We start from the raw sequence: 25,603 nt of genomic DNA, 5'->3' as shown, positions 1-25,603 counted from the left end.
GAGTGGGGTAGGGATTTGTTTTGTTTTGGTACAATTGTTTTTTGTTTGATTTGTTTTTCTATTTTGTAAATGGAGGTTGGTTTGAGGCTTGGGATTCCTACCGTAGTGGGGCGAGGGAGGTATGGCGGTGGGGGCAGATGTCATAGGCGAAGGGGATCGAGATACGGATATGCTCGTACCCCTTCCAATCTGCGCCCCATCCCGAGGGACGAAGGTAGGGTGAGCAAGGATTACTCACCTCCGTCACTGGTGTTGTGCAATGCCAGGTCTATAGGCAACAAAACCGCCACCCTGCGAGACTTCTTCACCTCGCAGGGGGTTGACCTGGCTTGTGTGACGGAGACCTGGGTGCGCGAAGGGGACACTGTTACCTTACGAGAGATGGCGCCCCCGGGTTTCTCCGTCCTCCACCAGTCGCGGACTGTGGGCCGGGGGGGAGGGGTGGCATTATTAATCCGGGAAGATTGTTCTTTCAGGGCTCTACCATCGCCATCGATCCCCGGCATTGAATGTGTTGGCCTAGTGTTGGGCTCCGAGGTGAGCTTGGCTGTCTGGCTGGTGTACCAGCCACCTAGCGCACCAGCAGCCACCCTGTCAGGCCTGCTGGAGGCGGTGGCCGGCTGGGCCTTGGAGTTCCCTAACCTATTGGTATTGGGGGACTTCAACATCCATGCTGATGCCATTCCCTCCTCACAGGCTCTGGACCTGGTGTCTTCCATGGCGACACTAGGGCTCTCCCAGTTTGTTTCGGGCCCCACACATCAAGCAGGCCACACGCTGGATTTGATCTTTGGCGCCGGTATAGATGTGATCATGTCTCCTTCGATGAAGGTGCCATGGTCTGATCACTACGCTCTGAAAGCCAGGATTGATTTTCCACCCCCACCCTGCTTAGGTGGCGACCCAATTTGGGCTCGCCCGCAGAGGCTGATGGACCCCGATAGATTCCGTCAGGCCTTGCGGGACCTTGCTTTCCCTGGCGACTCATTGACTGAGCTTGTTGAGGGCTGGAATACCCAGCTCCTAGCAGCCATCGATGAGATCGCACCTAGGCGCCCTCTGCGACCCCGCAGAAACCGGGCTCCCTGGTTTACCGAGGAGCTTCGGAAAATGAAGCGGGACCTCAGACGGCTAGAGCGAGTATGGCGGGGTGCCCGTGACGGAGCCTCAAGAACATCTTATAGGGTTTTTATGAAAACCTACGAGATGGCAGTGAAGGCCGCTAAGAAGTCCTACTTCTCGGCCTCCATTGCCTCTGCTAGCTCTCGCCCGGTGCAATTATTTAGTATAATTAGGTCTTTAACGTCCCTTGAAGGACAGCCAAATTTAAATAACAATTTGACACACAGCTGTGAGGCATTTGCGAGCTTTTTTGCGGAGAAGGTCCTGTTGCTCCGCCATGACCTCCCTGCCAATTTGGATACAATAAAGGAACTGGAGGCCCCTCGACTGTCCTCGGGTCCGGTATTGGACCACTTTGACCAGATATCCCCAGCCGATGTGGACAGACTCCTCCAAGCTGGAAAGCCCACCACCTGTCCTCTTGACCCGTGCCCGTCTTGGCTGATTAGAGCATGCCCAGACGAGGTGCGGGCCCCCCTGGGTGATATCATCAATTTGTCCCTTGGCACCGGGATATTCCCAGGGGAACTGAAGGAGGCAGTGGTGCGTCCGCTCTTAAAGACAACATCATTAGATCCCTTAGATCTATCCAATTACCGCCCGGTTTCGAATCTTCCATTCCTGGGTAAGGTGATTGAGAGAGCGGTTGCTGAACAGCTTGGTAGGTTTCTGGATGAAACATCGGCTCTCGATCCATTCCAGTCCGGCTTCCGCGCTGGTCATGGGACCGAGACGGCTCTGGTCGCCCTAACAGATGACCTCCGCAGGCAGCTGGATCGAGGCGGGTCGGGGCTGCTGATTCTTCTAGACCTGTCAGCAGCCTTCGACATGGTCGACCACGAACTCCTGGACCACCACCTTGCCGACGTGGGGATCCAGGGCACAGTCCTTCAATGGCTGCGCTCATTTCTCTCTGGTCGGGGACAGAGGGTGGCGCTTGGGAGGGAATTGTCATTGCGCCACTCCTTGGTGTGTGGAGTGCCTCAGGGTGCGATTCTCTCCCCGATGCTTTTTAACATCTTTATGCGCCCCCTCGCCCAGCTTGTCCGGAGTTTTGGGCTGGGTTGCCATCAGTATGCCGATGACACCCAACTCTATCTGTTGATGGATGGCCATCCTGACTCGGCCCCAGACACACTGACCAGATGTCTGGAAGCTGTGGCTGGATGGTTACGTGGGAGCCGGTTGAAGTTAAATCCCTCGAAAACAGAGGTCCTCTGGCTGGGACGGGGCGATATGGGATTGAGGGGGCAACTCCCATCTCTTGCGGGGGTGCAATTAGTGCCAGCACCGTCCGTTAAGAGTTTGGGTGTAATCTTCGATACCTCCCTCTCTATGGAGGCGCAGATTACAGCTATAACAAAGGCGGCATTTTTTCATCTCCGCCAAACTAAGCAGTTGGCTCCTTATCTCTTTCTCCCTGAGCTAGCCACTGTGATCCAGGCGACGGTCACCTCCAGGCTTGACTATTGTAACTCGCTCTACGTGGGGCTGCCCTTGAGACTGACCCAGAAACTCCAGCGGGTGCAGAATGCCGCGGCGAGATTCCTTATGGGGTCTTCGCTGCGAGATCATATTCATCCGGTACTATACCAGCTGCACTGGCTCCCGGTGGAGTACAGGATCAGGTTTAAGGTGCTGGTTTTAACCTTTAAAGCCCTATACGGCCTAGGACCCTCGTACCTACGGGACCGCCTCTCCTGGTATGTCCCACAGCGAAATTTACGGTCTGGAAATAAAAACATCCTGAAGATCCCAGGCCACAGAGAGGTTAGGCTGGCCTCAACTAGAGCCAGGGCTTTCTCGGCCACGGCTCCAATCTGGTGGAACGCTCTGTCACAAGAGACTAGGGCCCTGCGGGACCTGACATCTTTCCGCAGGGCCTGCAAGACAGAGCTGTTCCACCAGGCCTTTGGTCAGGGCGCAGCCTGACCCCCTCCTCTGGCAATCTGCACAGAATTTTGCTTAATGGTTGCCATCAATTTGATTTTAATTTGATTTTAATTAATTTTATAATGAATGTTTTTAGAATGTTGGATTATTTTGATTGTTGTTAGCCGCCCTGAGCCCAGCTTCGGCTGGGGAGGGCGGGATATAAATAAAATTTATTATTATTATTATTAAAATGGTTTCAGGTTGGTCTTCCTGTGTTGATCTATGTGCGTGCTTGGTTGGTACACTTATGAACATTTAACATATATCTAAGACCTCAAAATTCTATCACAACATTCTATTCAGGATGCGAACAGGGCTCCGGAATGGATCCCGTTCGCATCCCGAGGTACCACTGTACTAAGAAGCAGGTACACACTTTCCAATTCACATGAATCTTGATTACATTCTCAAAGTCTGACACTCAGTCTTTACACATAAACACTAATTAAACACCTAAAACGCCTTGCATAACTCCCCTTTTAAGACACATTGGGACTGTCTTATAACACATCTCAGTTATACCATACAAGTTATAAATAAATCCTAATATTTACTATACCTAAACATTTAGTACCACATATTTACTACAGTATATAACAAGATGAAGTTATGAGACTGGGGGTTTTAACAGGAAAGGGTAATGGGGCTGATACTACTGCAAATGTTCTTTGATTGTGGCAAAGTTGCCAGGTACCTCTTCTATCAGAGAAATTACAGGTGATATGTTTCCATGGGAACTAATTGTCAGGCAATTTCCATTACATCTTCTACATAGGGCAAAATGACTCCCCCCCCCTTTCCCAAGGATGATGTAATCTAGGTGTCTGTATATGAAAAGAGACATGAAAAATGCTGTTTAAGACAAAACAAACAAAGACTGACACAGAAAGCTGAGTTTGAACTCTGTGTAGACTAACATTTTAGGGCTGCCTCTCACTACGGAAGTGAGGTGGGAAGCGAGGTCTTTTTGGCTGCTGCCTGGCGGGTTCAAGCTGTATTTTCTCCTATGCTCAACCTATTTCTATATAAATTAACAAATATTACAAAAATATTATAAGGAAGTTTCAAAAGGAAACTTATCATCATCATCATCCGTATCCCAGCTTTTTCTCCAAAGACCTCAAGGCGGCACACACAATTCTCCCCCACCTCATTTAAACCCCACACAACAACCCTGTGAGGTAGGTTAGGTTGAGAGGCAGTGGCAGTGACTGGCTCAAGGTCACCCAGTGAGCTTCATGGCCAACTGGGGAGCTGAACCCTGGTCTCCCAGGTCCTAGTCTAAGCACACCACCACACTGGCTCTTCTGCTTACCTCACCTGAGTAAGCACTGCATCCTTGAAATACAGCAAGAGATTGAACACTATCATTTGTGGACTGAAGAGAGACAAAGGATTCTTAGCATGTTATTTGTGTTAATTGCCTGACTGATGCAAGGCTGTCTGTGTTTTCAGTAGCTGTTTTGTGAATTACCATGGTTAATTATCCTTGTCAGTACTTTCCTACATATCATTTTCCTCTGACCTCACTGTTTTTAATTCCCCAATCTCATACCATGTGAATATATATACCTGAACTCTGCATGTGTCTGATGAAGCAAATTCTAGTCCGCAGAAGCTTGTGGCATAATACATTTGTTAGCTTTTAGGGTACCAAAGGACTCCTAATCCTTTCTTTGGGTTTATATCCAAGGAGCTGGTGCATGGGTTGTTCAATACTATAGCTGGCAGTTCTACTTTTTAAAAAATGATTTTTTAATTTAAAGTAACAGCATACCCATAGAAGGAAAACAGAGCTTAGTAGTTGCACATAAAAGAAATAAAAATAGCTGCTGATGGCTGTAATTTTAGATGTTCCGAGAAAGGCAATCAGTTGAAAGTGTCTCTCCATAAGGTTCTATGAGTCAATGGAAGGTGAAAACAATATTCAATTGTCTTAACAAAGTCAATAAAAGTATACCATGTCATATAGAAGGTGTGAGTCCTCCCCCCATTGTACTTTATTGTTTTTCCTTGACTCGTATTTCTGCAACTTATGAGTCATCTTAATGGAAATGAATGTAAATTACTTATGAGTAAGTGTCAGGCTCACAATTTTTAAAATAGTCTGTACAACCCAGTAATGTTTACTTGGAAGTAAGTCCCATTGTGTTCAATGGGGCTTGCAACCTAGATAGTGTGTTTAGGGCTGTATCCTTAATTTACCATTTATTTGGCTTTTGTAAGGCATTTTCACTGACTTCAGTGACACCTAAAGGAGAATAGCAGAACTCATTTGATTCTATTTAGAAATAAATGGGGAGCATTGCCCTCATGTCACAGACCAGCATATGATTTCAAAGGGGCAATTAAAGCTTGTTGAGATTGTAGTGCTTTCTATAAATTATGCTGGACATCCATCCTGCACATCAAAGGAAGAGTTTGACTGTGACTGCTTTCTACTTGCTATGCTCAGCAGCATAGCGTGGTTTGCTGGTGCTCAAGGCATGTGGGGACGCGGCACACCAGGGGTGCGGGGTGTGGAGGGTGAACGGAGCCCGCCATGCCAGCCCAGCCCTCACTGCCACCCTGGCAGCTCCCTTTCACACTACGCCCGATTATGCTTCCAAGTTTAGGTGGGAAATAACCAACCTGTGTTCATATCTTCCAGGAGTTCAGTGACACACAGGGCAATGTGGCCCTTGTGAATGGAATATTTCCCGTTCTTGAATTGCCATTTCAGGCAAAAAGACTGCTTATTTCTGACCATAATGTATAGTATTTGCTCAGGAGCCTCTCTCTCTCTCTCTCTCTCTCTCTCTCTCTCTCTCTGTGTGTGTGTGTGTGTGTGTAATGTTGATCATGCTATTCTGAGTAAAGTTGAATTGCCTTGCCCTGGAAATGGCAGAATACTTCTTTGTTGTACCTATTAAGTGGAAGTAAACATTCAAGTGAAATAGGACTGATTCAAGTGAAATGACTTAGCCATTTTGAGATTGTGTTGGTATTCCATAGTCCATAATGATCATGATGACATTTTTTTTCAATTAAAGAAGAGCATGTGATAGGCAAACTTCTATTTTCACTGGCCAGTTCCACTCATTGTTATAGCTTTAGAACTTGTTCTGCCTATAATCTCACTCTGGAAGGAACACACATATATTTTTCTAATTGAACAATGATTTAGCAAGTGGACAAGATCCAATTTAGCTCTGAATCACTCCAAGAGAACCTTATATTCAGTGTTATACCTAGGCTTTCTTTAGATTGCTGAAGCAAGGTCAGTGAAAGAGACAGGTGGGAAGGAAACAAGACCCCAAAATAGGGAAGGGCTACACCTCAATAGAAGAGCATATGCTGCACTTGCAGAAGGTCCCAGGTTCACTCCCCAGGAAGGGCTGAGAAAGATTCCAGCCTGAAGCCTGGAGAACTGATGCATGTCAGTATCTAGTAGAGATAATGCTGAGCTAAATGGATTAAAGTGATTGTTTGGAGGGTGGCAACAAAGATAACCTTTTCAGTTGCTGTGTGCTGCCAAATGGAATATCCTCCTCAGCAAGGCCCACCTTGCACTAACATTAAACATTATTTCCAATGGCAAGTTAATACCTCCATCTTCTCCCTGGCTTTTAATGGAACATGATGAGTTGGTTATCTTTGGTGCCCTATACCGTGATGTCTATTTTTGTTGATATATTATACCTGGTGGGTATAATTATAATAATCATCATCATCGGTGGTTTGACTCAATTTTTAAAATGTGCACTCTTTTCCCCCCTGCAAGCCAAGATGACAAATTATTATTATTATTATTATTATTATTATTATTGGGTGGTTTGACTTGATTATTAAAATGTGTATTCTTCCCCTCCTTCCTCAAGTCGCCAAGATGACGACTAATAATAATAATAATAATAATAATAATATTTCCTATAAGACAGATTCATAAATAATGCTCATCCAGTTTTCTCCCAGGACAGGCGCCAAACAGACAAATAAAACTGTAATGGTGCAACCCTATGTGGCCGCTAAACCTGCGAGGTGATGCTAATACACTCAGTTTCTGTGCAGCCGTAGCAGCCCGAGCGCACTAACACTTTGGAGGCTCCGCCGGGGCGCGCCCGGCATCTATACCCCTTCGCGCGCATGCGCCCTGGGCGAATCATAAGCTCCTCCCCGCCTCTTCCTGAGCCTCTGGTTCGCCCTGTTACGGAGGTTGGCGCTTGCGCTTTTTCATCGGCGGGGGTTACTTCTCGTTCCCTCGCGCGTAGTAGTAGTAGCGTCGCGAGAGCGGCTCGTGAGGGCAGTAGCGGAAGCTCTCCCGGACACTCCTACTGAGGAGGAAGAAGGCTTCGCAGGGGGGAAGAAGAGGGGGCCGCTCGGAGCGGAACCCTGGCGGGCTTGCGGTGAGTCGGAGCTCCGGGGCGAGGGCGGAGGGAGAGACGGGGAAGAGCCCCAACAAGACACCGGAGCCGCCCTGGAGCCTCTGCCTTGAGGCTGACAAGGCGGGCGGCCGGCCCCTTTCCCCTCTTGTTCCGCCCCTGCCTGTCAAGGGGGCCCTGGCGCGCGCTCTTGCCAGCCTACCACTTGCATGGGGGGGGAGGGAAGAGTTTGGTGCGCGCCCCTTAAGATTCTAAGGAAAATAACTCGAGCTGAGGGAGGCGGGCGAATGAATCCTTTCCCCCCTTAGCCCAGTAATGATTCACTTGCCAAGGGGGCCAAAGTCCCCCCCCCCCAGTCAATGACTGTATTCTGAGGAGTGGGCATCCGAAAGGGGGCATTTTGCTGAATTCATTGTTTCTTGTGTTGGTTTTTTGCTGCGGATGAATGTTAATAACGTGCACCTTATACAAAAACGGAAGTTTCAATAAATGCTTAAGCTTATCTTTAGAGTGATAAGTGTAAGCATTGACTTAAATGGGATTCTGATTCCTGAAGCCCGACCTGTTCTCCCGAACAGGTGTGCATAAGGATTGCTGTGTTATATTGGGAAACAGCTTTTGGGCAAAAAGAAATAAAATGGTGCCACGCATTTAAATCCATAGATATTACTAGCAAATTCTAATTTGACATTATTGCCCATGCATATGTTTTGCAGATGTCTGATAGTGTGAAAGAGAACAGATAGTTATTCACAAACTATGACTAAATATATATATTCTGTTACTGGCACAAGGAGGAAATGAACCATAGTTTTTGCTGCTGAAGATTTCACAGAACTTCCCCAAATAGTAATGATGACAGGCTGGTTCCTTAGAAAAAGCTGATTGACTTTACCACCTCTTGAGACCAGTTCTCCCTGTAGCAGTTTCTAGGATATGGTAGATGGTATAAGCAGTATAAGTAATTTTTCAACTGTTCAGGGTGCTTCATGCATACAAATGGTGAAAATGAATACAGACCCAGATTCTTCTGTGAAACAAAACTGGCAACTATTTGATAAATCAAGGCAGCTATCACTTTTAGCGTCTGAAGCCTGTGTGGGACAAACATATGTTATTAATATGAGGGTGCTCTACTAACCCCAGGACGTGGGTGGCGCTGTGGGTTAAACCACAGAGCCTAGGATTTGCAGATCCAGCAGGTCGGCAGTTCGAATCCCCGCAACAGGGTGAGCTCCCGTTGCTCGGTCCCGGCTCCTGCCAACCTAGCAGTTCAAAAGCATGTCAAAGTGCAAGTAGATAAATAGGTACCGCTCCGGCGGGAAGGTAAACGGCGTTTCCATGCGCTGCTCTGGTTTGCCAGAAGCGGCTTAGTCGTGCTAGCCACATGACCCGGAAGCTGTAAGCCGGCTCCCTCGGCCAATAAAGCGAGATGAGCGCCACAACCCCAGAGTCGGCCACGACTGGACCTAATGGTCAGGGGTCCCTTTACCTTTGCCTACTAACCCCATATTTAACCACTTGCCTGGTCACTGTAACCATTTAGGAATTTCATTCAGGCAACTGAGCAGACTACCAGAAGGTCTTTTCTCCTCCGTTTCAAACAAGCTGCCGGTGAAGCCATGAAGCACTTCATCCTTCCTCCAGCAACCCACTGTTTTGCAATATTGGGTGTGTAGGAGATGAAGTTACCTCTTACACTTGTAACATGGAAGCAAATAAGCTGGGTGGTGGAGGGAAGGAGCATCCTTTTCCTATGCTGCCAGCCTGCTGGGTTTCTGCAGTTGGCAATGGGTAGGTGAACCTCCTGTGCATCTAACATAATGGGTTGGTAGCGGAACAATTTGTCTTCCCAACCACCACGTTTTGGACACACAGGCAGAAGTTTTGCCTCCTGTGTCTCCAGTACAGAAATGAAGTGTGATGGTGGCAACTGCCCAGCTTGCTTATTCATTTATTTTTATTTAACAAAATTTATATACCACTTACTCAAACTAAATACTTCTAAGCAGTTTACAAAAGACAATCTAAAATATTAATTAAAAATACCAGTAAAGGCCGACATTAAGAACAAGTTACATAATTAAAAGAGAAAACAAATTCCATAATTTAAAAACTTGACTTCAAAGCTTGGTTTTAAGGTAGATGAACAGGATGGGACCTCACCTCCTGCACATCTAGTGCAGAAACACAGCAGGCTGGTAGAGAAGGGATGCCTGTCCTGTTCATTCAGCACATAAATCAGACTGGCAACTTCACTGCTAGTTCACTATGCTTCTGTGCTGACCACAGAAGAGGCAAAGCATCTTCCAGCACACTTAAGCATAGAAACAAGGCCAACAGCAGAGGTGGATTTTCTTCCTCTTTCATTCAGCCTGCTACATTTCTACCCTGCAAACAATTTTTGTTTGCCATATGAGTGGTTGGGAAAAGAAATAGAAAGTGCTCCATCCATTCTGCACCATCCCCTTGTATGATTTAAAAGTAGGGGAACAAAAAAATATCAGGCTAGTAACTTTGGGGGCTGTGCTATTCTATGATCCCTATGGGCATGTCCCTTTACCTTTTTAGGGATGGAGAAGGGGTTATGTTTGCCCCAGTACTACTGTAGCTCTACATTCCATCTAGCCCCTTCCATCTCTAAATAAATACATTTACTACCCATCTATATATGAAGGGATGCTGGCTTATGAATGGGAAGTTAGCTTTATAAAAAATTACTTGTTCCAAGTGAGTGGCTAATAACTAAGACCATTTTGGGGAGGAGGTATTTCAGGATAATGTCCTCTTCATCCCCCAATTTTAATATTCAGAGTATAGTGGCTTTCCCAGCTTTGCATTAATGAAATACTTGAGCAAAATTTTTTGAGGTGATCTGTTAATTTTTGTAACATATATTGTTCTTGTGATGTCTTAATCAGTTCTTGTTATTTTAAAATGTCATCATTTCAGTCCTAAGTGAATAAAACCAAAGAGTGACAGGTGTGAATACAAGTGTGACTTTACTTGCTGCAGCAACTTTGTGAATTTCTGTCATGTATTTAAAGTTGCCACAATAGCCACACTCATAGTTTGGTTTTTCTAGTATTGCTGTAATAGTTGTCCTGTTGGGTGCAGTGTTAATGGTAAATACTGTATGCAGTGTTAATTGTAAATGTCCATCTGAAATTAAGAGTGAGATTCCCCCCCCCCCGACTACTTTCTTCATTTTTTTTCTTAGTTGCTGTAACATAGTTCTTGCAAGTCAACTCTTCCTCTAAGTATGCTGCTGTTCTTTCCTTATTGCTATGTATAGTAAGTATAAAACAGCTAGGATTAATTTGGATTGCTGTTTTGCAGGACACTCCCATTGAATTTAAGCATTTTGACTTAAGTAGTTTGGGCTGCTGTTGTGTTACTGCTTGTAGGACAGTCATCAACAATTTTGTTTTCAGTTTGGGCTCTGATTGTCTTGTATTGATATTTTTCAAGCATTATGCTATGTGCATAATTATCCAATGCGTTCAACTTCCCTGAATGAAGCTGCTTGATGGCCAGTGGCAACCACATATTTCTGGCAATCTCCCTGGCTCAAGTGCCGGGAAAAACTCATTTTCTTCCTCAAGTTCTCTGTGTACCACAAAAGCACAAGAGTGGTCTTGCCATGTTGTGCAAGAAAGATCCTTCCCTCCTTCCAAGTTATTTGTCATGCATAGATTAACTGGTGGAGTGGAGGTGGAGGAAAGGAGTCAGAATTTCATTTCACAGTAAGTTTTGGAGACATTCAGAGGGAATAAGTGTACAATAAGAAGTTGGAGAGGGAGATCAGTGACCACCACATATAATATATGGTTGCGCAGGCCAGACAAGATTTGTGGACAGGTGACTTTCAAGGGTCTTTGTTTGTTTTTTTTCATTTATGGGGGGCACAAATTTTGGCTTGGCTTTCTGCCCAGGCATTTATTTGCATTTACCAGTGGTCTCATCCCTAGTATCCTCTGCCTTGCACTGAGGGACTGGGAAAGTGGTGGGAGTCTTCTTTCATTTATAGAGGATACAGAGAAGGTAACAAGCAGTGAGAGTTTCTTCAGTTCATTATAAGGTATTTCTGCTGTTTCTTGCTTGAAAACTGTATTGGAAATTAGTCCTCCAGAGTAGGAATCTGTGTAGACTGGTGTCTGATTTACTGCTCACCAGAGGGTTGAGGGCACCTTCCCCTACAATCTGGTTAATGGATTTGTAGACAACTGGTAATATAGAAGAGTTACAAATGATTTTCCTATAAGAATGTGCTTGCATGGATTGTATAGGTTTTAAACTCCAATTCAGTGTTGGAGGTTTGCAAAACAAGGTGGTTCTTTTTCATATCCTTTTCCTATCTGGTGTGTTTATAAACAGTGCTGGTGATTCATGCATTCAGTAAAGATTTATTGAAATAAATGAGGCTTGGGTTATAATCCCAAGCATGCTTTTTCAAGAAAATTCATGGGGCTTGCTTACAAATAAATGTGACTGGGATTATAGTTTGATGTGGGTTAGATCCAGACTTAATCATCCATTGAAATCATCAAGTTAAATCAATCACTAAGTTCAATTTATTTCAGTGGGTATACGCTAAATATTACTAAGTCTGGATCCAACCCAGCATGTGTGAGATGGCACTTAATATGTGTTTTAAGAAATACATGATTTTGAGAGTCTATATGCATATTGTATTGGAATGTCATGATTCAGGGGATTATTGTTTCTTTTGGTTGCCTTGTTTGGTTTTAGTTTAGTTGGGCAAGAGTCAAATTTTAATGCAGTTGGATTCATTGTTAAATATGAATGTGTAACTATTGGGGGGGAAACAATACTGCTTTAATTATTGGAAGAAGTAGTGTGGCTTCTTCATGGTGTGCTTTAGCAGGAGCACACTTAGTGATCACTTGGGGTTTTTTTTCATTTAAGGACACTTGACATCAAGAAACTGGCGTTCATATTCAGCTGAAAGTAGTGTGCCTTTGTTCAGAGCAAACATGGAAAGAATTGGACTGCACTGGCTTTAATCAGTCATTACTTTTATAGAATATGCGCCTGTTTAAAGAGTGCTTCCTCCACAGCAGTTCTGTTTCTCCAAAGCTTAGTATATAAGGATGAATGACTTGCGACTCTGCTGTGAAATCAGAAGCAAAAACTATTTTCTCTTTCAACAGCCAGCAGGGGCACGATATAGCTGATAGCGAGATAGGGACAGATTACCGTATCTTCCCCTCATTGTAGATGAAACTTTCCTGAACCCTTTCGACTCGTATTTTACTAGTTAATAAAAGTTTCAGCCCGACGCTAAGTTTACTCGGAAATAAGTTCCCTCCCCCCACCCGAATTTTAAAGCCTAAGTATTCATGGAACGCTACATTCCAAAAGAAATCGGGGGAAAACCAGCCATGAATAATACCATAGGAAGTGTCGTGTGTGTGAGTGTCGTTCGTGTGTGTGTGTGTGTGTGTGTGTGTGTGTGTGTGTGTGTGTTTTAACCCTCACTGCAAAACCAAGTGGGTAGTTGACCAGTACTTGGGAGTTCCTCCCGAACAGGGGAACCCCACATTACTGGGTGACTTACACGTTTCTCCTCGTCAGTAATCGGATAGGGGAATCCTCCTGATCTTTGACTTGGGGGTGGGGGGGTTGTCGGATTTTTTCGGGTAATAAGCGCTTTCTCCTTGCAAGGAGGAGCGCCGTGCTGCCTGCGGTAAGGCATAGAAGCCAGGCTTTGTGTGATGCACGCCTCGCCTTCAAGGGAAAGGACGAGCGCTCAGCAGCAAGCAGCAGGAGCCGCTCAAGGGCTCTGAGGAAGGCTGGCTTGGCTTGGCTAGGGGGCGTGAGGGGGCCGGTCTTTTTTCTCTCTCCCTCCCTCCCCCACTTGCGCTTTTTTAATTATTTAATTTGCTTCGCCGGCTGGGAGTGCGGGGCGGGGAGTCCTTTTTCCGGGCTCTGCTATTGGCCGCAGCGAATGCCACTCGGTGCTTCCTGGCAGCCCTCGGTGTGCCGAGCGAGCGAGGCTGCAGAAAGAGGAAGCGGCAAAGCGGAGTTGAGCTGAGAAGAGGAGGGAGAGGGAGGCTCAGGGCGCGGCCCCTGTCATTGATCCGGGCTACTTCCCTCAATGCTCCCGTCTCTTCCTCCCTTCCTAGGGCGGATTGGCCCTCGCTGACTCCCCCTGCCTATGCGAAAGACGGAGCCAGAAGTTGAGCAGGAAGGGCAGCGCGGACGAGAGGGAAGGCTGGACCGGGAGCCCCCGGAGAAGCTTCAGGGAGAACTCCGTTCCTATCCGCCTTCATCATCATTGCTGTCCACGAGCATGGAAGCCGTCGCCAAATACGATTTCAAAGCCACCGCAGACGATGAGCTCAGCTTCAAACGGGGGGATATCCTTAAGGTAAGTGATGCACAAAGGAGCAGAGATTGCCCTCTTGAGGCTTTCCCTGATATGAGTCTCTCCGCCCCCCCCCCGCCCCGAAGCTCTATCGCATAATGGGCAACACTCTTTTATCTCTTCCCACACCCTTCTAAATTTGTCTGCTCTGTTCTGCTCATAGAGAGGCATTTTTTTTTGATGGCACAGCTGTTCTAACGTTGTAAATGGAGTGTAACTTGGTTTATGATTGTATATGTTACTGCCTAGTGCTCAGTTATTCCCTTGCCATATTTAAACCCCCGTTTCCCTCTTCTAGGTTTGCTGGTGCCAAATATCTAGAAAGATTGTTTTGTCATGAGTTAGTACTGTTTAAAAAGCTTGCACTGATTCTACCTTGTGTCTGCATATATATATTCTACCTTATGCAGTTCACGGTACTCTAGTTTCATTATTTATTTATTTGGATGGGTGTCAAATATCTAAAAAGATTGTTTTGTCATGAGTTAGTACTGTTTAAAAAGCTTGCGCTGATTCTACCTTGTATACCTTGAGTCTGCATAGATATGTTCTACCTTATGCAGTTCACGGTACTCTAGTTTCATTATTTATTTGGATGGGTGCACACATATGTGCATACTACACTTGCCAGCTGAAGGTAAAGCAGGCTGCAGTCTATGAGATCTTCTACCACAGTGATCTGTTTTAAGGTGCCACAGGATTCTTTTGCTACAACAGAGTAACTGAGCTATCCTGTAGAGCTATCCTGTATGTCACCTTTTGGTCTGAACTCTTGGTTTGGAATTACAGGGTCTGAGAAGACTTAGACTTCTTAAAAATCAGTAGTAATGGTTCTCAGAATCGGTTCTTATATTCATTTTATTTAAAAGTAATGATTTTGTTACCTTGGCATTGAGTTACATTGGATTATATTGGCTTCGTCTGGGACGTTTCAGTTGAAAAACTAGGTGGATTTAGATTATGGTATGTTTGACCTTTGTATGGCATGTAGTCCACAGTTGTTATTATTACTATTATTAGTTACTGCCCTTCACCCTAAGGTCCCAGGATGGACAATCACATAAATAAAATGGTTCCAAAAATGCACATTTCAAGTGTCAAAAGCTAGGGTAAAGAGATATGTCTTCAGCATTTGCTAAAAGCTGTATAATGAAGATGCAGGCACACCTCTGTGGAAATGTTCCACAACTTCAGCAATGCCACAGAAAATGCTGTCTCCTGGGCCACCATCCCCCTGAGTTTCTGAGCACTGTGGAGCAATGGAGCCTCCTCTGTTGATTTTAACACCCAAGGGGATCTGTGGGGAAGGAGGGCATCAATGGGTGTATAGTGAAGGCAAGCAGGAGTGATTGTGTCAGTTACTCTACACATCTCACCATCCTGCAGTGAGCCAAGAGCCTTGACAGGAGCATCAGCCATGCCAGCTTGAAAATCCCCCAAAGCATTCAGAAATCAGATTCCATCAGTCTCCAAACGTGGACCAACTCAATGGGTCTCTTGCACTTTTCAGGGTAGAGTAGCTACATACAGCCCAAACCTCACCAGGGATTGGTCTGTCCATGACAACAGACTCACAGCAAGCCCCTATCAATCGAGTATTACCAGTCCTCTCTTGGGCAAAGACCAGGTGAAAGGTGTTCCCAGTTATATGTTGGACCATTGATGTTCTGAGACAGCCCCATGTTTGCCATGGAGGTAATGAAGTGCTGAGCTAGCCCATTCAGCCTCGGCATAAATATTGAAGCTCCCCAACACCACCATGGAGTCCTCCAGCACCACATCTGAAATTACCTTGGTCAGGGAGGTTGTAGAGCAATGAGGTGGATGGTACAATAGCAACACACCCATTCTCTTTCCCTCCCTCCCTGGTCCTGCACCAGAAACATTTTCTTCAACCCAAACATGATGTGGATTGGTTTCCTGGTGAGCGAGATGGAATTTTATGACACAGCTGGATTAACATAGGGCCACCCAGCCCATCCATCCGGGTCTCAGTTGTACATATCAACTCTGCCCCTGCACCTACATCAAATGGATGATGTTTTATTCTAGATGGACCTGTCATGTAGCAATGACAACACCAAGCTGGGGTGGGGGGTGACTGGCACCCCCCGATTCTGAAATACAGCAGGCAAATGTAATAACACAGGAAGACCCTAATCCTTCTGTAAAGGCTTATAGATAACAGAATAGCAGTACATAATTTTGTAGGAACCTGACAAAAGTAGTATTTATTTAAATAATTTAGAAATATTTACACCCGGCCTTTCTGTCTATCAGACCTCCACAGCAGCTGCTGAGAAGTAAAAATGAATGCACTGTAAGAATATATTTAGATGCAAGGGTGACTGAGGAAGGCATTGGGGGACAATGTAAAAAGCCCACTGTCCCAGCTTTGATTAAATTGCTCTACCAAATAAATTAACATTGGCTAAATATTAGGAATACAATCATTTGATGTTGGGCTTGAAGGACAAGACATGAGGTTGGACGCAGACAGAATAAGTCAAGCTGGCTTGTCACTTGCCTTCACTTACCTCTTGTTCACAGGCTTTTTGTCTTCTTGGCAGGGTGAATAATAAATATTGGTATTTTGAATACTTCAACCATGAATTATGTTCATAATTTTCTTTCCTTTCTTACCAATGAAATGCAAAAACTTTATTTAATTTAAACAAATTTTTAAGTGGGACGTGGGAGGCGCAGTGGTCTAAACCACTGAGCCTCTTGGGCTTGTTGGTCAGAAGGTTGGCAGTTCGAATCCCTGCGACGGGGTGAGCTCCCGTTGCTGTGTCCCAGCTTCTACCAACCTAGCAGTTCAAAAACACGCCACAAAGTGCAAGCAGATAAATAGGTACCGCTCCGGCGGGAAGGTAAACAGCGTTTCCGTGTGCTGCTCTGGTTTCGGTGTTCCGTTGTGACAGAAGCGGCTTAGTCATGCTGGCCAACTGACCCGGAAAAACTCTGCGGACAAATACCGGCTCCCTTGGCCTGTAAAGCCATATGAGCGTCGCAACCCCAGAGTCGTCTGCAACTGGACTTAACTGTCAGGGGTTCTTTACCTTTTACCTTTTTAATTTTTAAGTTAAAAGCTTTACAAATTCTAAATGTTAGTAACCTGATTCATCGTATTCCTTTGAAATGTGGGCTATGATGACTAATATACATTATTACGTTTTTGGAGGAAATGGCACAAAATGTTAGAAAAATAGGCATTGTGTTGAAGAGTAAGATTCTTTTCAGGTTTCACATTAATGTGATTTCTGCTTCTGTATTGGGTACCATGGTAAAGTTGCTTAGCTGAAGACAATGCATTGAAGTCTCACAATTTGAATATGAATTTGGCCTCTGCTGCATGGAATGTGAAAATAAGCATTATGTGGATCCAAGAGCTGGTGTAGTGAGTAGTGGTAGACTTGGATTAAGATGACCTAAGTTAAAATCCTGACTCAGCCATGGCTTGGCCTCACAATAACCTAAGTAGGTTTAGCTCAGATATAACAACTTGGTTAAAAGCCAGGACTTTATGACCAAGCAAGGACTGCAATCTCTCATTTTAAGCTAAACCCCACTGGCACATGAGAGAGAAATATTTTAAGCATTGCTTATTTGCTGTTTTTAACACACCAGGCCCAGAAAGTGTAATAAAACCGAGACTATTATCAGTACTAAGAGAAATTTTTCAGTATTTACTCCTGCATAATGAAAATCATTTTGATGCTATATTTACCGGTAAGTGAAAGCTACTAATGCTTTACAGCACATTTGCTAAGCTATGTAGCTGTGCTAAAAAAAATGGACATCAGCCTGTGTAGTGCAGCCAAAGAGTTCGCATCCTACATTCACTGCCTCTTGCAAGAAATGGCTGTTGAAATAGAACAATTTAGCCTTATTGATTCGTGTGAAAACTGTGAAATAATACCTCAGTAAAGACTTTCCTGTTTCAGGTTGGTTGAAAATTCAGTCAAGAGTTCTGGATCCTGACAAGTAGTCATCTGTGTAGTGATCATAATTACACTCCCACCGCCCCAAAATCAATTCTCTTGTTCTTAAGCATGCCCTTGCAGTCTGCTGAGAACAGTAAGATGTTTTACAATTCCTTAGAGAGTACATCTGGAGGAAGGAGATTTTAGATTGTGAGGGTATGTGGTGTGAGTTATACTACACCTGGTCATTAACATATTCCTCCTTTGCAAATTTTGCTCTTTATGCCTTGTAACTTGTTAAGTCTGAAGATGGAAATTGCAAAGAGGAATAAAGAGAGACAGTACAGTGGTACCTCGCAAGACGAATGCCTCACAAGACGAAAAACTCGCAAGACGAAAGAGTTTTTCATTTTTTGAGTTGCTTCGCAAGACGAATTTCCCTATGGGCTTGCTTCGCAAGACAAAAACGTCTTGCAAGTTTGTTTCCTTTTTCTTAAAACCGTTAATACCGTTAAAACCGTGCTTCGCAAGACGAAAAATTCGCAAGACGAAAAAACTCGCAGAATGAATTAATTTCGTCTTGCGAGGCACCACTGTATTAGAAACTGGGATATAAAAGCTAGGAGCCAAATAGCTTCTGGGACCTGGGTTGTGGGTGCCAACACAGAATGTTTAGTCGCCATGGGGGGGGCTCGCCAACACTTTTTATTTATTATTTTGATAAGCATGAACTAATATGCTTTTCACATAAGTGACACATTATTAATATCACATTTTAAGCAGAAATTTTTAATGCATGTTTAATTTGGTGTTTACAATAAATATATTAGTACCGTACTTCAGTTTCGAAGACACTCTACTCTTTAATCTTAAACTCCTTAACATATTGTCTATCTTTAACATATACTTTAAGGCTTCAAAGCACATACATTTCTGTAATCCTTGAGTGTCATCCAGGCACAAAAAATGGCACCCAGCCTTTTTGAGGTGCTTGCAAATGGAAAATCTTTTGGTGCAAAATGGGCCTGGCGCCCTGCTAATTTTGAACCCTGAATAGAGAATAGTATAAATGAATACATTATTTTATTTATTTTAAGAGTTATACTCTGCTTTTTGATGAAATTGATGAAGCAGTTTACTGTGTTTTGAAATGCAAATTATAGGTTTGCAATTTTTTTTAAAAAAAACATTTCATTCTTTATTTGGCCACACAGGAAAAATATTAGTGAATACAAGCTACTTCTGTGTAAATAAATAATTATAATTACCAGTGAATTTATAATTGGTGTCTGATCAAACAGAACAATGGCATTCTTAAATTGCTACATTCAGAAATGGTGGGTCTCTATTTTTCTAAAAACGAATTGCTCTTTCATGTTCTTTGAGGAGAAGGAAGGTCTATGGTACTGCTGTGCTATGTTGTATGAGTCCAGTCTGATTTTCAGGAGATAACTTGTCTTATGATGTCATATTCCCATTACTGCAACATACTCTTGTATTCTGAACTTGATTGAATAGCATTTGAACTACATCCATTAGCTGCTTGTGCATTAGTAACCTTATGGCAGTGTTCCAAAAGTGAATGAAGATATTTAACCTTTGACTCAAAACTGTGTAAACCAGTTCAGTACTGGCTTGTAACTCACTCTCTCTCTCTCTCTCTCTCTCTCTCTGTGTGTGTGTGTGTGTGTGTGTGTTAGAATGTTTTGTTTCTCTCTTAGAAAGTAGGCAGGATTTGTACAGTTTTGTTGGGAAGGTCTGTGGTACTGTCCCATGTTGTCTGGCAAGGAAATCAGAATTTTCTTCTTTGCTTAACGGATGGCAGTGATACTTATTTATCGCTTGTTTAGGCAGCATGCTCTGTGTTTTCACCAAACTGCATTAAGCTGTACATGTTCATAACTTAAAACATTTATTTCCTGTCTCTCCTACATTCAGAATAGTTCACAATAACTAAACCTCAAAAAAATCACTCTTATTAAAAAAAAAATCCAATCTGCAGCAGTTTCAAATACAGATTCCCCACACATCAGTTTCCAAATGCTTTCCTGAAGGGAAATCTCTTCTCAAAGCCATCAGCGATGTTCTTGGCTCTGCCAGCCTTCCTATAATACTGCAGCAGCCACTGACAAAGCTTTGTGTTATGCAGAGGTTTTTCTGACCTCTCACAAAGACAGTCTAGAAAGCAATATATTAACTGATGATGAGACATGTAAGAGGTGAGAAAGGGGATGTGGATTGTGGGAGACACACAAAAATCTCAAATTCTAAACCAGCACCTTGCATTGAGCCCAACAGGTTAGTAATCAGTGCACTTCCCACAATATTGGTTGAATATGCTCCCATCTCCCTGCAATATAAGGAAGTGAGTCAAAGTTTTATAGAGCATTTGAAGCTTCTGAGTCATCTTTAAGGCACCTAAAGCAAAGTACATTCACTACTACTATCTGAGATGACACCATGATATCCTAAGACGGGACACAGATTCCTGCTAAAGGTACGATTGAATTTGCCCTTCGCTGTTGCTGCCACTAATGCCTCCTGGCCTAATCCTGGAAAAATAGGAGCAAATCTATGCTGCAAGTGTGCTCTGATACACCAGTAACCATCCACTAGACCAGGGGTGGGGAACCTCTGACCTGCGGGCCAAACCTGGCCTGCAACACCATTTTGAGGAAGCCATGCCCACCTGAATACCTGATGCCATACATGACATTAGGTGTGGGGCAGCTTAGGGCAGGGCTTCAAAGGGACAACCAGGAGCTTAAAGTGGGCTTCCTTTGCTGTCGCAAGGAGTTCTCTCAGCTAATGGGCAGTTGGAGCACACTTCGCTCATAGAGGGGGAAGTGGTTTCCATTCAATGGAAGCTCTTCCCTCCCAGTGCTGTTCTTCTCAAGCCTCTCCAAGCTATTCTTTTAAACTTCGGAAATTGGGAGTTTAAAGGGGTAGCACAGGGAGACTTGGAAAGTGATCCCGTCTACCTGTCAAATTTGTGGGGGGGGGGTTAGTGGTTTGCGGAGGCTTTTTGTGTTCTTGTTACTGTATGTATTTTGTGTTCATATCTTGCATTTTTATGTTGTGAACCACCCTGAGATCATTTGACGAATGGCCGCATACAAAATTAATTAATTAATTTGGCCTGCAGAAACAGAGATTTCCCCACTCTGCACTAGATACAGGTCAATATATTCCTTTCATAGCTTCCAGTTCATTTCCTGTGTAGATCTTGGAAGTTGCTATATTTCATAAAGAATATTTGTTGTACTTCCTCTTATAGGAGCCGAAATTCAAGTGCCTGTGGATTGCACCTTTATCAGTGCTGTTACAGCTATTTTATAATTTGAATGAGGGGTATTTTTCATTATACATTTAGGGTTCTCTGCTTACCCTGGGGTTCCTGCCTGCTGTAATTGGGTTTGCTCTATATCTGTGTTCTCTATAAGGTTACAAGATGCTATTCCTGAGAAACTGTAATATATTTCTGGCAGAGTTTTGTCCTTTTGGTCTCCGTGCCAGCTGGCAACTTTCCAAGTGGAAAGTGTGCTGATACTTTTGGTGTGGCATATGGTGTAGGAAGAGAGAATGAACATGCTGATTCCATCGACTGATAAGGGCACGAGTCTATCCCCATCTCCCCTCTTTTAAATACTGTGTGCAGTAATATGAGAGAACACTCGTAATATGAACAGGCATCTAAATAGCGCACCACATTTTCACTACCCTACAAAATAACAATAGTGATAAAATTATGGCGAGTAATTAGAAGATTGCTGATGTGGAGGAGTTGAAGGTTTATGATCATCTACCATGACAGCTGATGAAAGCCGGACAATAAATGTCAAAAGGTATTTAGGAATATGTGATGTTGGAGACTTCTTGCAAGTGACACTGTTCAATTAACTGATAGGGACTCCATTCCTTTGCACCATATTTTAGTGAATATGAGTCAGTTCCTTGTGGGCTAAAGTGAAACTAGATACAATTGTGCCATATTGGCCCCTTGGTTGATTTAATTGAGTCCTTAAGGCTTCTTACTCTTCTGTACTGATGTCAGCTAATCTTTTAAACTTTACTGTCAAATGGTGTTCACGTGACAGTTTTTCCACTAAGTTTGTTCTCCTTCCCTTTAGATTAGACGTCAAATAGAACTGTCTTGTTTCCAAAGAGCTGGTGCTGATGCTGCATTTTCAGTTCCTGCTTAAAAGCATTTCTGAAGGTTCTTTTAGGGTTACATATTTGTGGGATGTGAGATGGATGTGGTGAGCAAAGGGCAGTAGGGCTTCCCATATATCATACTTCTCCCACCCCTTCCACAATATGACCTCCATTAGTTGCTGCAGATTCATGTTTAGATTAGCAGCCAATTACACCCATTCTAACAGATTACATTCATTAAGGCAAAACTAATGTGTTTTCCATGTTGCAGACTTACATCCTTCCATTGATGAGTGATGTTGGGTGAATCCTGCTCAGTGTTTTTAGGATTTATCAGTCTTCAGTACCAGAATAGCAAAATATTTTATGATGGTCTTCATCTCAAAAATGTACTATAGATGTAAGAATGAAATTTGAGTTGGATTTTTTTTTAGCCGGACACGCACACTTGTGTATTGGTTTTTCCTTAAATATCTCCATGACAGTTAGAGAAAGCATTTTAAGTATCTTCCTTGGAATAGGACTCCTGCATCAGTAAAAGATACCTTCTTAAAATTTAATGAATACCAAAAAAACAAAGATAAATAATATTCAGTCCACAATTCAGCTAAACCCCTGAAAAGAACATTTGAACGAGGCAAAAAATCTGAAAAAGACTTCCTAAGTGGAGAGCAAGACTTGGATTTAATGTTTTTGAGATTCAGGTATAAAGCACTCTTACAGGAGACGGTTTCTGTTCATAGCCCTCTTGGAAAATAGTTTCTTTGTTTTTTTACTAGTCAACAACTATATTAGTCATTAAGGTCTATAACTGAAAACAAAACAGATTATATTTGGCTTCAGCTGGACAAGCTAGCACCTAATCTACTCTATACCTTAAAGACTGGAATGTTAGGTAGGAGTAATATGAAGTGCATTCTTGGCTATGATCAAAGGTTAGCTTTCACAATTCAGGATGCACAGCAATGTGTATGCATAGTTCAAATGGCAATTGATATTAAATTCTTTGGCTTAAAGTGCCACAAATTCACTCTGTCTACTGACAGGCACCAGTAGGAACAGAGAAGATACAAAGGGCATGTTAACCTGCATTTCGCACCCTCCCCTCCAAACTTGTGTCAGAAGACTAGGTTATACAATCAGTAGAATTAAGTGGCAAAGTGCTCTCTTAAGTCCTACTTTAGACTTGACAGCAGAATCCCATGTTTGTAGACTCCCCTTTGTAAATTCCCTTCATCTAGGGAAGAAAGCAGGGTGGATTCAACCAGTGCTTCATTGCTGCTCACACTTGGGGTGGGGGAAGCTTGAAGAGCTCTGTCTCCTCCTCTGTGTGGGAAAGTAGCTGAGTCCTTCGGAATGGAGACTACAAACAGGTGCCTGATTAAGTTTCCTGATCTGCCAGTTACATATCCCCATGTTAAGTTATCATTTGAATGATGGATTATGATAAATGGGAGTTTGACTGCCAAGTGGTTGGGGAGTATTTAAACAATAAGGTAATCCGAATAACTGGTAAATTAGACGTGCTCTCAGATGCCTCTCTAGGATCTGCATCTCCCATCTCCCAACCCACTGGGCTCCTCAGCAGGATGAAAGAGACTGTGGGTGCCCAGCTACTGCTCCCCCAGACCACTGGGACCCTTCTCATGATCATCCTTCTCCAGCTTCCCAGTCTCCTCCCATTCCTTCTCTACATTCAACCACCCTTTCCAGAATGTGTTTGCCAGACTCCTGACAGACAGGATCAGGCAGGCCAAAGTAAAATCAGCACAAGGCTGCACTCATCTGGGATGAGCCTGGAAAACATTCATACCTGGTGTGGGGAAACTTGACTGCATCCCCTTCTGGGCAAGTTTCCAGCAGCCCCATGTCATTGCTGAGCAGGGCCAGAGGCAAAAGTGGGCAGAACAGTTAATGTGAATTTTACTTTTTGCGCATTAAGCTGGTTTCTTCTCATTTGCACATTACTCTTGATCCTCCATCTAGGCAAGCAAGAAGCATTGTCACAATTCCAAGGACATGTTTCAGCCAGACTTGAGGAGGGTGCAAAGCAATATTGGTGTGGGATGTGTGGCTTAAAAAGATATGTGGCCTGTGGAGAGCTGTGGCCAGGTAAAGAGGCCTGGAGGGCCACATTTGCCCCCCATCCCAGAAGTTCTGTATTCCTTCTTCATACAGAGACCATTTTATCCAAGTGCAAAATTATTGTTTTGATGATGTAGGCAAAGCATTTGTATGTCGAAGCTCCTGTGGTGGTCTTGCAAGCCATAACTTTGTATTGGTAAATGCAAGTTACTGCTGAAGTTCACCAAGAAAGACTTTGTATTCCTCTGAATTTAATGTTATAAGCGAGTAGAAGTTCCCCCTTCTGTGAACCTAATTGTTGCGTAGTCTCACTTTAGTTTTTCTTTTTCTTCATCACATTCCTTTTTTAGAATGGGAACTTCCAGAGACTGGGTGCTTTGCATGCTTGCTGTGTTGCTTCAGAGATCAAAGTAACTAGGTGCACATACTTTAACCTACATCTCTGTTCTGTAGGGGTCTTTGCTCTTTCATTTCCTTGGCTGCTCTGCAGCTAGCATTATCTAAAAAGAGAGTGAGCAGTGGCAGCTGTAAACATAAGGATAAAGTCAGTCATTTGCAGTTTCTCCACATACCTAGAAACATGAGCAGAGAACATTTTTGTGTGATCGAATAAATTATTTAAACAGGAGCAATATGCTTCATGAGCAAATCTTCGTGAAATTGCACAGGGGCCTAAGAACTGAAACTGCATTTCTGGCCTGCAGCTAAGTTTATTCATTTGCATGTATATAATAAAGTAAGCTGACTCATAAAATGTCTGTCAAATACTGGCGCTCATCTTCAGGGCGCTTGACCCTGACACTTGACTAGCAGTGACTGAACAACTTTGATATGCTCTGAAGTACTGTAAAATAAAACAGGTGTTTCCAAACAATTGACAGTATATTTAAAATGCTGTCATTGCATTAGTGCTTCCATCGGCCCTTAAAATGTACAGTATCTTAATGGACAAACTGCAGTATGTATTTATACTATGGCAACAACTAAAGCAATTTTAGAAAACTATTTCCTTCAATCCAATTATGCTACAGTTGTACTGTTAGTATTACACACTTCTTGATTAAAATGATGAATTCGGTTTCAGTGGGAGTCCAGCTTGATACTTTCATCATTTGCACTAGAATGTTACTAGTTTGAGTGTGATGTGTGTATAGAAACTTGCTCATCAGGTATTTTTCTTGGGGGCAGGCAAGGTTACTCTTGAGTTACCGTATTTTTCGCCCTATAGGGTGCACCAGCCCATAGGGCGCACCTAGTTTTGGGGGGGAGGAAATAAAGGGAAAAAAATCCCGCCGGAAATAAAGGAAAAAAATCCCGCCGGTCTCCCCAGGCTTGCGGATATCTGCCCGAAGCCCGGGGCGCGCTCCGCTGCGCTCCCCAGGCTTCGGGAAGCAGGCTGCTGTCCGCAAGCCTTGGGAGCCCGGCGGGAAGTCGCGCCGGGCTTCCAAGGCTTGTGGATAGCTTCCTGAAGCCTAGAGAGCGAGAGGGGTCGGTGTGCACCGACCCCTCTCGCTTTCCAGGCTTCAGCGAAAGCCTGCATTCGCCCCATAGGACGCACACACATTTCCCCTTCATTTTTGGAGGGGAAAAAGTGCGTCCTATAGGGTGAAAAATATGGTATATAGGAG

General features: G+C 43.8%; 1 protein-coding gene across 1 annotated transcript in view; it reads left to right on the top strand.

Moving 5' to 3' along the window:
- Nucleotides 1-7,288: 7,288 nt before the first annotated feature.
- GRB2 (growth factor receptor bound protein 2) overlaps nt 7,289-25,603 on the top strand; it is a 48,511-nt gene continuing 30,196 nt past the window's right edge. The window contains exons 1-2 of the mRNA XM_080994048.1: nt 7,289-7,442; nt 13,568-13,812. Coding sequence (XP_080850174.1) covers nt 13,600-13,812 — 213 coding nt within the window. The 5' untranslated portion in view covers nt 7,289-7,442; nt 13,568-13,599. The remainder of the gene's footprint in view (nt 7,443-13,567; nt 13,813-25,603) is intronic.

Source organism: Podarcis pityusensis, assembly GCF_964106645.2.
Source record: "Podarcis pityusensis genome assembly, chromosome: 2".
Taxonomy (NCBI): Eukaryota; Metazoa; Chordata; class Lepidosauria; order Squamata; family Lacertidae; genus Podarcis; species Podarcis pityusensis.
The sequence above is the reverse complement of the archived record's forward strand: the minus strand, read 5'-3'. Positions and strand labels throughout refer to the sequence as shown.